Raw genomic sequence first — 12684 nt, 5'->3', positions numbered from 1 at the left:
GGTTCAGAAAATGGTGTGTGCGTGAGAGAGCGAGCAAGTGGGCGAGCACAAATGGCTACGTGCCGACCGCTGACGAATCTGGGTAAAGGGAAGACCAGGGTCCTGTTTACACTTTTGCAACGTTTTTGTAAGATTGCAATTATTTCAAGTAAAATGAATGAAACAAAAAATAATAGTAATAAAAATAAAAAGGAGCCCCTGTGTTAGACTGCACAACTTCCAACAAGGCAGCTAATTTGAAAAGACTCCAGCTTCCTCCGCTGCTTAGACTCCCGCCCTGCACCAGTCGAGCAGCTACAACAGGCAGCGCAGGACACCAGTCTGGGGCGCGTCATCTTCGAAAGCAGCTTTCTTTTTCTTTGGCAAGTTTCTAAACCTCAAAAGCCAACCAAAATGCAGCCTCCTGAGTGTTACATTCTCATGCTTTCATTCTCTTGGGTTACACTGTCTTTAAACTTGGGGGACAGACCGCAAGGGGGCCCCTGCCCAAGCACAGAGCCTCACCGTCCCGGGCCTCGTGAAGTCCACACTATGCGCCAGGCTCTGCCGCATCTGGTTGCTGAAGAGGCGGACGCAGACACTCTGGAGGTACTCGGGGGTGATCTGCAGAGAACACGAAGACACTGGTGAAAGGCACAAAGCCCACGCGGACGGCTGAGCATGCGGGTGACTGCTGGCTTCCTCTCGGCCTGTCTCCATAAGCTGCACGGCGAGATGCGTGAGCCAGAAATACAATCTTAGCTTTAACGTCGGGACGCCTGGGGGACACTGAAGCCCTGACTCCACAGAAGAAACTGCTGACACAGAAGAGGGGTGGCCACATGGCCCCAACTTCTACGGTTATAAGTCCACCAATGTGCTGCCACTGTCCTATAAACTGAGTGGCTTTTTAGCCATTTTAGTGCATTTGAGTATAAGTCACCAGGCAGCCACTCTGAGGTGGGAAGAGCTGGAGGCCTGGCCCAAGGTCCTGGGTCAGAACAAACACGGCTCCATCTCCTGCTCTCCTGACCTGAGGAGGGCATGAGCAGCAGCCACGTCCTCCAGTACAAGCAGAATTCCCCCCGGGATGTCTGCTTCCCGCTCTCCACCTTCACCTTACTGAGATGTCCACCCCACGAGGGCAGGGATCCCTGCCTTGTTGCCTGATGCAGTTCACAGAAAGTACCAAAAACATCTTTGTTAAATAAAGAAGATCATAAATGATCACTTTCTGGGGCAGGGCAGTGGCACAGTGGCAAAAGCAATGCCCAGAGACAATCCACACGGGAAGGTCCCCAGTCCCAGTACAGAAATCTCTGAGTGTGCCCAGCAGTTGTCCCCGGCAGGCACTCGCCATAGTCTGGGACTGGATGGGGGCTGGGTGGCTCATGGCATCAGGACCTTAAGGGGGTGCTGTCTCTCTCTCATGCATGGGAGAAATAAATAAACGTTAAAGAAGTTTCATTTAGCCTTAAAAAAAAAAGTCAACTAGAGAACAGTTTGTGGGGGCTGACAGTGAGGTGGTAAGGTGGTTAAGGGTGCTGGACTCCCACATGGCCAACTGTGGTTCAAGTCCTGGACTTGGAGACTTGCTTTCTCACTTTCTTTTTCTCTCTCTCTTTTTCATACTCTGTCCCTCTCTGGTCAAATTTAAATTGGATTAATAAAGCAGGGGGGCCGGCAAGTGGTGTGGTGGATAAGGGTGCTGGATTCCCACATGGCTGATCACAGTTCAAGTCTCAGACCTGGTGGCTTGCTTTCTCACTTTCCCTCTCTTGCTCTCTCTCTCTCTGTGTCTTTCTGGTCAAAAAAATAAATAAATAAAATAAATGAATAAATAAAATTAAATAATTATTTTTTAAAAAGTTAAATAAAATAATTCTTTTAAAGAAAGAAAACAGTGTATGATCTAGAATCCATTTTGTAAAATATGTGTAAGTACTGAAAAAGTCTGGGACATGAAAAGTCTTGTTACTAAGTGACACAATCATTGGGAACTTGTTTTCTACATCATTTCATCTTTCTAAAATTTTATACAGTGCATATCATTTCGTAATCATTTCTAAAGTTATTAAAGACTATTTTAATATACAAACTCACGGGACCAGCAGTTATCATAATGGCTATGTTGCTGAACTCCCATGTAGTCAACCATGGTTCAAGTCCTGGACCCGGTGGCTTAAACTCACGCCAGGTGCGAGTGTGTGCCTACCCAAGATCCCGAGAGGAGAATGGAGAAGGGATTGCGGCATGGCCATTCCCCCTGGGGGGTAATTTCTCACTTTCTGTCTCTCCGTCTCTCTGGTGAACGCACGCGCCATGTAGCAAAAACCTCTCAAAAACAAAACAAAACAAAAACCTCATACTGCTCATAAAATTCAGAGCTTAAGACGTGAGCACTCACATATACAAATGCGTCTGAGTAAAACTGGGGAAATCTGAAAAAAAAAAAAAAATCAACAGACTGTGTCCAGGTCATGCCCTGGTTGGACTATCATAGTATGGTTTTCCACCGGAGTACCACTAGGGAGACTTGGCAAAGCAATGGGGTGTCGTGTGTTGTTGCTTACAAGTGCTATGTGAACCTACAATTACTTCAAGTTAAAACAAAAAAAACTGTATCGGGGGACCAGCAGGTGGTGTGGTGGTTAAGGCACTGGACACTCCCACATGGCCGACCATGGTTAGAGTCCCAGACCTGGTGCCTTGCTTTCTCACTTTCCTTCTCACTCTTTCTGTGTCTCTCTCTGATCATATTTTAAAAATAAGTGAATAAATAAAATTAAGTAAATAATAATTTTTTAAAAGAACTGTATTGGGGACCAGTAGGTAGCAAAGGTGCTAGACACTCCCACATGGTTGACCACAGTTCGAGTCCTGGACCTGATGGCTTGCTTTCTCACTTTCTGTCTCTCTCTGGTTAAATTAAAATAAATGAATGAATAAATATTTTTTAAAAACTATCTCCACAAAGAGATTTTGTTGCACTTTCTCATTTTATAGACAAGAAACACTAAATCGTTCCTATAAAGTCAGGAATAAGACATAGGTGACCGGGATCACAGTGTTTATAAATCAATGTTCCACAAATCTTAGTAATACGGATTTTAAAAAGGAAGTTAATATAAATGAAAAATGCGAAACAAAAATAGCATTATTTGAAGATGATATAACTGTCAGTCTAGAATACAGGACTCCCACATGGCCAAGCACGGTTTGAGTCCCAGACCTGGTGGCTTGCTTTTTCACTTTCCCTCGCCATCTCCCTCTCTCTCTGATCAAATTAAAAAATAAAATAAATGAGTAAATAAAGTTAAATACAATAATTCTTTTTAAAAAAATAAATCTTAGCTCTGACAGCATGAAAAACATACTAAGCACATATGTGTGTGCCTAAGTCCCGGCTGGCCAGGGGAATGGAGGAGGGACTACAGCCGACTATGTTCCATTGGGCAGTGCGTTCTGCCTCTCTCTCTCTCACTCCCTCTGGCAAGTGCATGTACCATCCGGAAATTAAAAAAACAAAATCTATAAAATGTATAGGATTTGAAGAGTAGCAAGATACAAAATCAATATATGAAAATCAGTCGCTTTCCTATATGCCAGTGGGACATTTCCCCATCATTTTCTTGCTATTATATAGTATTTTTTTCTCTTGTGGACAATTTATCTGAGAAAAACACAGAGGAAAAATGTGAACTACGTAATGTGTTAGGAAAAACAAATAAGGTATTACAAGCAACATGGCAAAACAGCCGAAAACATCGGCACTGCCCTATGGGCATGCCAGCTGTGTGACACGGGGCGGGGGGCTCCGCTGGCTCAGGAGAGGCCAGGAGCTCCATGTTGACACAGCCACGTCCATAACTACTCATCATCTTGCTACAGGAGAGCTACAACAGGGACTTTCCTTACCATCTTGCCACTGACCGTGGCCTCCAGGGAATCCACCAGCTCCGCCGTGACCCCGATGAGGTTGTGGTAGTCTGCCTGGATCTTGTTGTACCGCTTCAGGTAGGTCATTGACCTGCGTTCCGCCTCCACCAGCTGCTGCTGCAGCTGCTGCAACATTTCTAGAAGGAACAGTGTATGTTTACCAAAAAACAAAACCCTCAAAATAAAACTATTGCACTGGGGCTGGCAAGTGGAGTGGTGGTTAAGGTATTGGACTTCCCACATGGCCAGCTGAGGTTTGAGTCCCAGATCTGATGACCTGGCTTTCTCACTTTCTTCCTCTCTCTCTCTGGCCAAATAAAAACAAGAAAATTTAAAAGTAATTCTTTCTGTTTTTTTCTGAGAGGTTTTCGCTATAGGGCGCGTGCGCTCCCAGAAAGAGAGAGAGAGAGACAGAGAGAAATCACCCCCCAGCAGGGATGGCCATGCCGCAATCCATTCTCCTCCCTTCTCCTACTGGGATGGTTGGGCACGCACGCACACGCACCTGGCGTGAATTTAAGCCACTGGGTCCGGGATTCAAACCGTGGTCAACTACATGGGAGTCCAGTGACATAGCCATTAAGCCATCTGCTGGTTCCAATAATTTTTTTTTTTTTTTGAGGGAGATTTTTGCTACAGCTCATGTGCACTCTCCAGCAAGAGAAAGACAGAAAGCAAGAAATCACCCCCTGGGGAGATGGTCATGATGCAATCCATTTTCCACCAGTCTCGAGATTGTGGGCATATACGTACACAGTATACATAGTATACATGCCCAGTGTGAGTTTCAAGCTGCCGGGTCCAGGAATCGAACTACAGTCAATTATGTGGGAGTCTAGTGACGTAACCATTACACCATCTGCTGGCCCCTAAATAAATTATTCCTTTTTTTTTTTTTTTTTAATTTAGAAAGACTTTTGCTACAGGGCACATGTGCTAGCCAGCGAAACTGAGTGTCAGACAGACAGAAAACAAGAAATTACCCCCAGGTGATATGGTCACGCAAGCCCTTCTCCTCCACTCTCCTCTTGGGATCTTGGGCAGGCGCAGTTGCTGGGTCTGGGACATGATTCTATTACATGGGAGTCCAGCGACATAACCATTACGCCATCTGCTGGTCCCAATTAATTCAGATTTTTGCCACCGGGAACATGCTCTTGCCAGGAACAGAGAGGAAAAGTGAGAAATCACACCCCTTTCCTAGAGATGGCCACACTGCAATCCCTTCTCCTCCATCTTCCACTCGGGATTTTGGGCATGGACACACATGTGCCCATCATATCTTTCAAGCTGACAGATCTGGATTTTGAACTGATCAGCCAGCCACGTGGGATCCAATGCCTTAGCCACCATGCCACCTGCCGGTCCAATTCTTTTTATTTCTAAGAAACAAATTAATGTTCCTTTTCATAACCAGCACACGAGTGAACCAAATCTGTGTCTTTGTCTCTGTTTTTGTGCCATGAGATTGTCTCAGGGACAATTTACATCTGCAGGACAACTCTTCATTTTTTAAAAATGTCAGCACTGCTTGGGACCAGTAGTTAGTATAATGGCTATGTTGCTGAACTCTCATGTAGTCGACCGTGGTTCGTGTCCCGGACCCGGTGGCTTAAACTCACACCAGGCACACGTGTGCGCATGCCCAAGATCCCGAGAGGAGAATGGAGAAGGGATTGCGGTGTGGCCATCCCCCCTGGGGGGTGATCTCTCTCTTTCTGTCTCTGTCTCTCTCTGTCTTTCTGGTGAGTGCATGCGTCCTGTAGCAAAAATCTCTCAAAAAAAAAAAAAAAAAGTCAGCACTGTTTGACTGATGCCGGAAAAAACAAGAATGAAGATGAGTTAAGATCCCAGTGTTCTGCGGGCCTCACTAGTTACTGGATAGGGAAGCCAGATCGCCAGATCTCACATGGCCAACAGCAGTTCGACTCTTAGTACTGGAGACTTGGAAAGCACACAGGCACATGTGGGTATGTGTCAAAATCCTGAAAGGAGGGAGAGATAAGAAGGGATTGTGGTGTGCTAACGCCCATCTAGGGGTGCTTTCACGCTTCCTCTCTATGGTGAATGCAGTATCCTCTAGCAAAAACAAACAGAAAACAATGCTCACTCTGCCAGTTTGATAAAGCTAAGAAAGCCACTCCCAGCAGGCCTTCCCTGCAGCTTGAAGGGTCTACGGTCCTCTGCTTGGAACACTCCCCGTGGGACAGCCCTGGAAAGCCAGGGGCCAAGCCACGCTGGTGTCAATGGAACAGACCAGTTATCAGCGTCAGCACTTTCGTGCCCTACAGACCTCTCCCTGCTCTTGAAGGCTACATTCTGTCTGGGGGCTAACGCTGTCCCCCGTCTCAGATGAACTCACTGCTCTCCTGACCCAGGCACTGTGGAACACATTTTAGAACAGATTCCACGGTCATAGGGGGGCTTAAAAATGATAGACCTGAGCTCAAATTACTCTACCACCTTCTTGCTGGGTTTTTTTTGGAGACATTTTTGCTATAGGGCGTGTGCGCTCGCCAGACAGACAGAGAGACAGAAAGCGAGAAATCACCCCCCGGGGGGATGGCCACGCCACAATCCCTTCTCCTCAATTCTCTTCTCGGGATCTTGGGCATGCACGCACATGCGCCCGGCGTGAGTTTAAGCCACCGGGTCCGGGTCTCGAATCGCAGTTAACTACGTGGGAGTCCAGCGACATAGCCATTACGCTAACTGCTGGTCCCTTGCTGGATTTTTTTTAAGGTTTTTGCCATCAGGTGCTTATATTCACTGGAGGTGGGGGTAGGAGGGTGAGAAATTACCCCTTGGGGGACATGCCATGCCACATTGCAATCTCCTCTCTCCAGTCTCCTCTCAGGATTTTGGGCCTGCACACATACACATGGCATGATTTTCAAGCCATCAGGCCTGGGACTCGAACTGCATTTGGCTAGTGAAAGTCCAGTACCTTAACCACTACACCACATGCTGGCCCTACCATAGACAAAATATTTAACTCCTAATTCTTATTTCTTTCATTCCTTGAGAGACATACCCTTGACAGGTCTTGCCATGGCATGATTCTCCCCTGTGCCTGGCAGGGTTACACACGCATACACAGGGATGTGCCTGGCGTGCTCAGGCTGACCCAAGATCAGAACTGAAGCCTCCAGTGTGGTTCTGGCATCACGTGTCAGCAGCACCCTACCACCTGTGCCACCTGGGCCTCCGAGTCTCACTTCATGACTGTCAACGTGGAAGTAGTGGTAATTATCCTGAAGTGTTATCATGAGGGCTAAATGAAAAAAATATACTCAAAGTGCCCTGCCCAAAGGCTATGACCAATGAGTAGTGGCTATTATTATTTCATTTCAAGGGTCAAGATTTTCTAAATATACTTTATGCAAGCAGACAACTTGAAAAAGTGGCAGAAAGGTTACATCTTAAAGCAGCGGTACACCAACTGAAATACACAAGCAACGTCCCCGGAGCAAGCTGGTCAGCCACGCCCCAGGGACTCCGACTGCAGACATGGAGCAGGGTATTCAGGTATCTGCATTTTCAACAAACTCCCCAGATGGCTCTGGTACACCGTGAATTAGAGAAGCATTCTCCTAAGACAGCCATGCGTCCTAATTTATGTCCTACACAGCTGTAAGGATCACTCACATTCACACTGTACTTTAAAAACTTCCATGCTTCACAGTTTGTGTGTGCAGAAATAAAATATTTAACTATTAAAACCCCAAATACTGGGACCAGCAGTTAGAGTAATGGCTATGTCGTTGGACTCCCACGTAGTCAACCACGGTTCAAGTCCCGGACCCAGTGGCTTAAACTCATGCTGGGCATGTGTGCACGATCCCGAGAGGAGAATGGAGAAGGGACTGCGGCGTGGCCATCCCCCCTGGGGGGTGATTTCTCGCTTTCTGTCTCTCTGTCTCTCTCTGTCTTTCTGGTGAGTGCACGCGCCCTATAGTAAAAACCTCTCCAAAAAAAAAAAAAACCTACTGCCTGCCTGTCACAGCACTGACGGTAGGTACTGCTGCACAACACTGGAGCCATACGAGAAGGCCCACAACTCAGACTCTAGGTCGACCTGGACATGCCAGGTGTGTCCACAGGCACCTGTAATCTGGTTGGCTGGAAATCGAGGGGGAGAACCGCAGCCTGGTAAAATCTTGCTGGGCACCCTCCCCTCCTCTGCCTCACCATTCATTCATTCATTCAATCAATCAATCAATCAATCAATAATTTTAAAAAAACCACAGAAGATAGTGAACTATTATAATTCAGCCCCTATGAAACCTCTGCACTGAGCCCAGCCTGGTGCACAGTTGGTAGTGAACTGAACTGAGGTGCTGAAGCCAATGGACAGCCACAAGCTCGGAACCCCAGGTCAGCCTGAAAACACAGGCGTGCGTAAGTTTCTGAGGAAGTGCAGGACTGGGGAAGACGACCACAGAGTGATGAGGCCCTGTCAAGGGTTCGCTCTCCTCACATGCACTCTTTTTGTTTCCTACTAAATAATTATTCTATTTATTTTTTTTTTTTAATTTGCTATAGGACATGTGTGCTCACCAGCAAGAGAAAAAAAGCCACCAGGCCCAGGGCTCGAACCACAGTTGGCATGTGGGAGTCCAGTGCTCCAACCTCCACACCACCTCCTGGCCCCCTCTCATGCACTCATTATCACGGAAAAGAAAATCTCAGTACTTAAAGGTACCTTTAAAAAGTCATCTGGGCCCGCCTTTTGGCTCTCTGAGTGGCACCATGGCAGTTGGCAAGAGTAAGTGCCTTGCGAAAGGCGGCAAAAAGGGAGCCAAGAAGAAACTGGTTGATCCATTTTCTAAAAGAGACGGCTATGGCGTGAGCACCTGCAATGTTCAACGTGAGAAATACTGGGAAGACACTGGTCACCAGGACCCAAGGAACCAGCACTGCCTCTGATGGCCGTAAGGGCCGTGTGTTTGAAGTGAGCCCTGCAGATGTGCAGAGTGATGATGTCGCATTTAGGAAATTCAAGCTAAATACTGAGGACGCTCAGGGCAAAGACTGCCTGACGAACTTCCACGGCATGGGTCTCACCCGTGACAAAATGTGTCCCATAGTTAAAAAATGGCAGACCATGACTGAAGCTCATGTCGATGTCAAGACTACCGATGGTTATTTGCTTGTCTCTTCTGTGTTGTGTTTACTAAAAAATGCAACAATCAGACAGGAAGACCTCTTATGCCCAGCATGAGCAGTCGGCCAAATCCGGAAGATGATGGAAATCGTGACCCGGGAGCTGCAGACGAATGACTTGGAAGAAGTGGTCAGTAAACTGATTCCAGACAGCATCGGAAAGACATAGAAAAGGCCTGCCAGTCCATCTACCCTCTCCATGATGTCTTCGTCATGTCAGGAAAGGAAATATGCTTTAGAAGCCCAAGTCTGAATTGGGAAAACTCATGGAGCTTCATAGTGAAGGGGGTGGCTCTGGAAAAGCTACTGGGGATGAGACGGGCGCCAAAGTTGATGAGCCGATGGATGAACCACCAGTCCAAGAATCTGTTTAAAGTTCAGATTGTTAATAGTGGCAAATAAAGAGTTCTTTTTGTGACAAAAAAAAAAAAAAAAAATCACCTGGGCTCAGCTGCAGTGATGCAAGCAGTTGGCCCAGGTTCGATTCCAGCCCACTTTAAACAGGGCGGACGGTAGCACATGCCTGCTGCCCTAGCTAACTGAAGGCAGGAACAGGTCTGCAACGTGGCAAGATCCAGGCAAAAAATCAATCTCTCTTTCGTGTTCTCTCTCTGTCTCCTGTGCTTGTTCTTTCTCTCTCTCTTTTTAATTACATGACACAAATTTACATCCAGTACTTGAATTCACGGAGAATATTCCTGGAGGTCATTTATGGAACTCCTTAAACATGAATAGGAAGAGGCGGTCACTCTCTTCTTTGTGGTAAGTGTGTGCTGCCACTAAGTTTCTCCACAGCATAAACATCAAAATTAGGACTCAGCGGTGGCCACTGCATAGACCAGACATCGCTCTCTAGCGTGCCTCGCTCCGCTTCCTCTGCAACCATGTCTGACAAACCCGATATGGCTGAGATGGAGAAACTCGCTAAGTCGAAATCGAAGACAGAAACACAAGAGAAAAGTCCACGGCCTCCCGAAGACACGATGGAACAGGAGAACGGCGAAGCATAATGAGGCATGCGCCAACACCACCGTACATTCCACAGCACCGCCCTCCTACTTTACTTCGTCCAGCTGCTTAACTTCGTAAGACGCAGAGAGGGTGGATCAAATCCAAATAACCGTGATGCCCTTTCACATCAAAGAATCGAGAGCTACTGACAACGGCGCCTGCCTCTCCCCTCTGCCGCTCTGGCTGGCGGGGAAGGAAAAGCACGCGCGTGTTGGTGAAGGAAGAAGCTGGGTGGGACGACAGGGAAATGCAGAGTAAAAGCCTAGCTGGTCCAAGGTGTCCTGCAGGCTGTAAAATGCAGTGTAATTAAAGGGCCATTTTTTTGTTCAAATTATTTTAATTATTGGAATGCACAATTTTTGTAATATGCAAATAAAGTTGTTTTTTTGGGGGGAGAAGTTTTTGCTACAGGGCGCATGCACTTGCCTGAAAGACAAGAGAGACAGAGACAGAGAAATCACTCCCCAGCGGGGAGGGCCACGCCACTATCCCTTCTCCATTCTCTTCGGGATCTTGGGCACGCACGCACGCACACATGCCTGGAATGAGTTTAAGCCACTGGGTCCAGGACTCCAACCAATCCAGGGACATAGCCATTACGCCAACTGCTGGTCCCCCAAATAAAGTTTTAAAACCTGGGAAAAAAATCAAAATTAGAAGGCCAGCAGGTGGTGTGGTGGTTAAGGTGCCGTATTTCACAAGAATGACTCCACAGTTTGAGTTCTGGACCCAGAAGCTTGAAAAACACATTGGCCGCATGTGTGTGCCCCAAATCCTGAAAGAATGGAGAAGGGATTGCGATATGACTATTCTCCGACCACGGTGCGGGAGGGGGGCGGATTCTCACTCCCTCTGTCTGTCTTTGGTGAGTGCTCACCATACCGTAAAAACCAAAACAAAGAAGGCAAGGAAGGGCAGCACGTCTGAGGGAGGTGACCTCCAGCTGCCGGGACTCCACAGGAACAAGAAGAGGCGGCGACGGCTGAAGTGTCTGACTATTTCATTCTTCTTCTTCTCTCTTCTTTCTTTCTTAAGCGAGGTTTTTGCTCTCTCTTTTTTAAATTGCCAGAGAACGTGTGCACTTGCCAGAGAAAGACGAAGAGACGGGATTGGGGGTGGAGGGAGGGAGAAAGCATCCCCCGATGGGGCGTGGTCACACCACAATCCCTTCTCCATTTCCCCACCCTGTTGGGATTTGGGACATGCACACACATTCTCAAGCCACCAGGGCTGGGGTTTGAACTGCAGTTGGCCATGTTAGAGGTGGTCCCCTTAACCACCAGGCTAAGGGGCTGGCCTGTGACCATTTTAAAATACATAATTTAGCAGAGGAATCACCTGCAATCCGGAGACATCACCGTGTAGACATCTCTGCAAGCTGCAGAGAAGCCCGACCATGACTAAGTTATCCAGGCGACAGCTCAAAAACGTCAACTCCAGGGTCAGCAAGTGGCCTAATGGTTAAGGTGCCGGACTCCCACTCGGCTGATAGCGGTTTGAGTACAGGACCAGAAGGGGGGCTTGAAAAATCACGCCAGGTACGTATGTGCATGTGCTCAAAATCCCGAGAGGAGAACAGAGGAAAAGGGATTGCGGCAAGGCCATCCCTCTGGGGGTGATTTCTCATTTTCCCTCTCTGTCTCTCACTCTCTCCCTGTGAGCACATGTGCCCTATGGCAAAAACCTAAACTAAAATTTTAAAGCCAACTTATTTCAGAGCATTAAACAGCACTTTGACTCTTTGTTCCATGTCAAGTTTTACGAGACAAGGGCAGCAGAGCTGAGATGCCTGCCATGCAAGACCCTGCTTTTACTAGAGATGTCTCAGTAGAAGCTCCGTGTTATTTTAATAAACTGTCCCAATTATGCCAGTGGAATTTATTGAGACTCTTTATAGTCCAAAACCACTAACATCACTTACTCAAAAGTCAAAAAAATTGAATCCCAAGTTTTAAACAAGAAATACACACAAATGCAAGAACGTCAGTTCAGGTCACAAAGCCTCCCTATAACCCCAGCACGCAGGCCTCGGACCAGAGTGGTGCGGAGAGCTCTTGAACCACACAAGCTTTGTCTTTTAGCATTTCCACTTCATTTAGGGACACTGCTTCTTTATATTCTTCTTTTTATTTTGTTTTGCTTCATTTTGAAGAGTAAATGAGATTTTAGAGACCCCTTGCCTGTTCAAGAAAAAAAATGATGCATTCTTTCCTTTTCTTTACTTTGAGATTTTTGCCATAGAGCATGTGTGGTCACCAGAAAAGGGGGAAGGGGAGTCACCCTGGGGGGCGAGGGGGAATGGGCACACTGCAATCCTTTCTCCTCCATCCTCCTCTCAGGATTTGGGGCATCCACACTCACACACCCAACGTGATTTTCCAGTCACCAGGGCTGAGACTCAAACCACGGAGTTGGCCATATGGGATCTAGCACCCTAATCACTACGCCACTTGCTGGCACCTTCTCCTCTTTTTTTAACTGCCAGAGAGCTTGTGCAATTTTCAGAGAGGCAGAAAGAGAGAATGTGCCTCCCAATGTGGGGTGGTCGTGCCACAATCCCCTCTTCCATGCCTCCATCCTGCCGGCATT

At 47.2% G+C, this 12684-nt stretch overlaps 1 protein-coding gene across 5 annotated transcripts in view; it reads right to left on the bottom strand.

Annotated features, from left to right (window-relative positions):
• The window catches only part of ARMC9 (armadillo repeat containing 9), a 199255-nt gene that overhangs the window by 151296 nt on the left and 35275 nt on the right, over positions 1-12684 (bottom strand). For 4 of the 5 annotated variants that reach the window (XM_006171120.3, XM_006171121.3, XM_006171122.3 and 1 more), the window contains 2 exons: positions 3898-4055; positions 505-603 (listed from right to left, as the gene is read on the bottom strand). In XM_006171120.3, coding sequence (XP_006171182.1) covers positions 505-603; positions 3898-4055 — 257 coding nt within the window. The remainder of the gene's footprint in view (positions 1-504; positions 604-3897; positions 4056-12684) is intronic. The other variant, XM_014585263.2, reaches the window with a different exon arrangement.

Source organism: Tupaia chinensis, unplaced genomic scaffold (genome assembly GCF_000334495.1).
Source record: "Tupaia chinensis unplaced genomic scaffold, TupChi_1.0 Scaffold149383_1, whole genome shotgun sequence".
Classification (NCBI taxonomy): Eukaryota; Metazoa; Chordata; class Mammalia; order Scandentia; family Tupaiidae; genus Tupaia; species Tupaia belangeri.
Note: the sequence above shows the minus strand (reverse complement) of the source record. Positions and strands in the feature narration are given on the sequence as shown.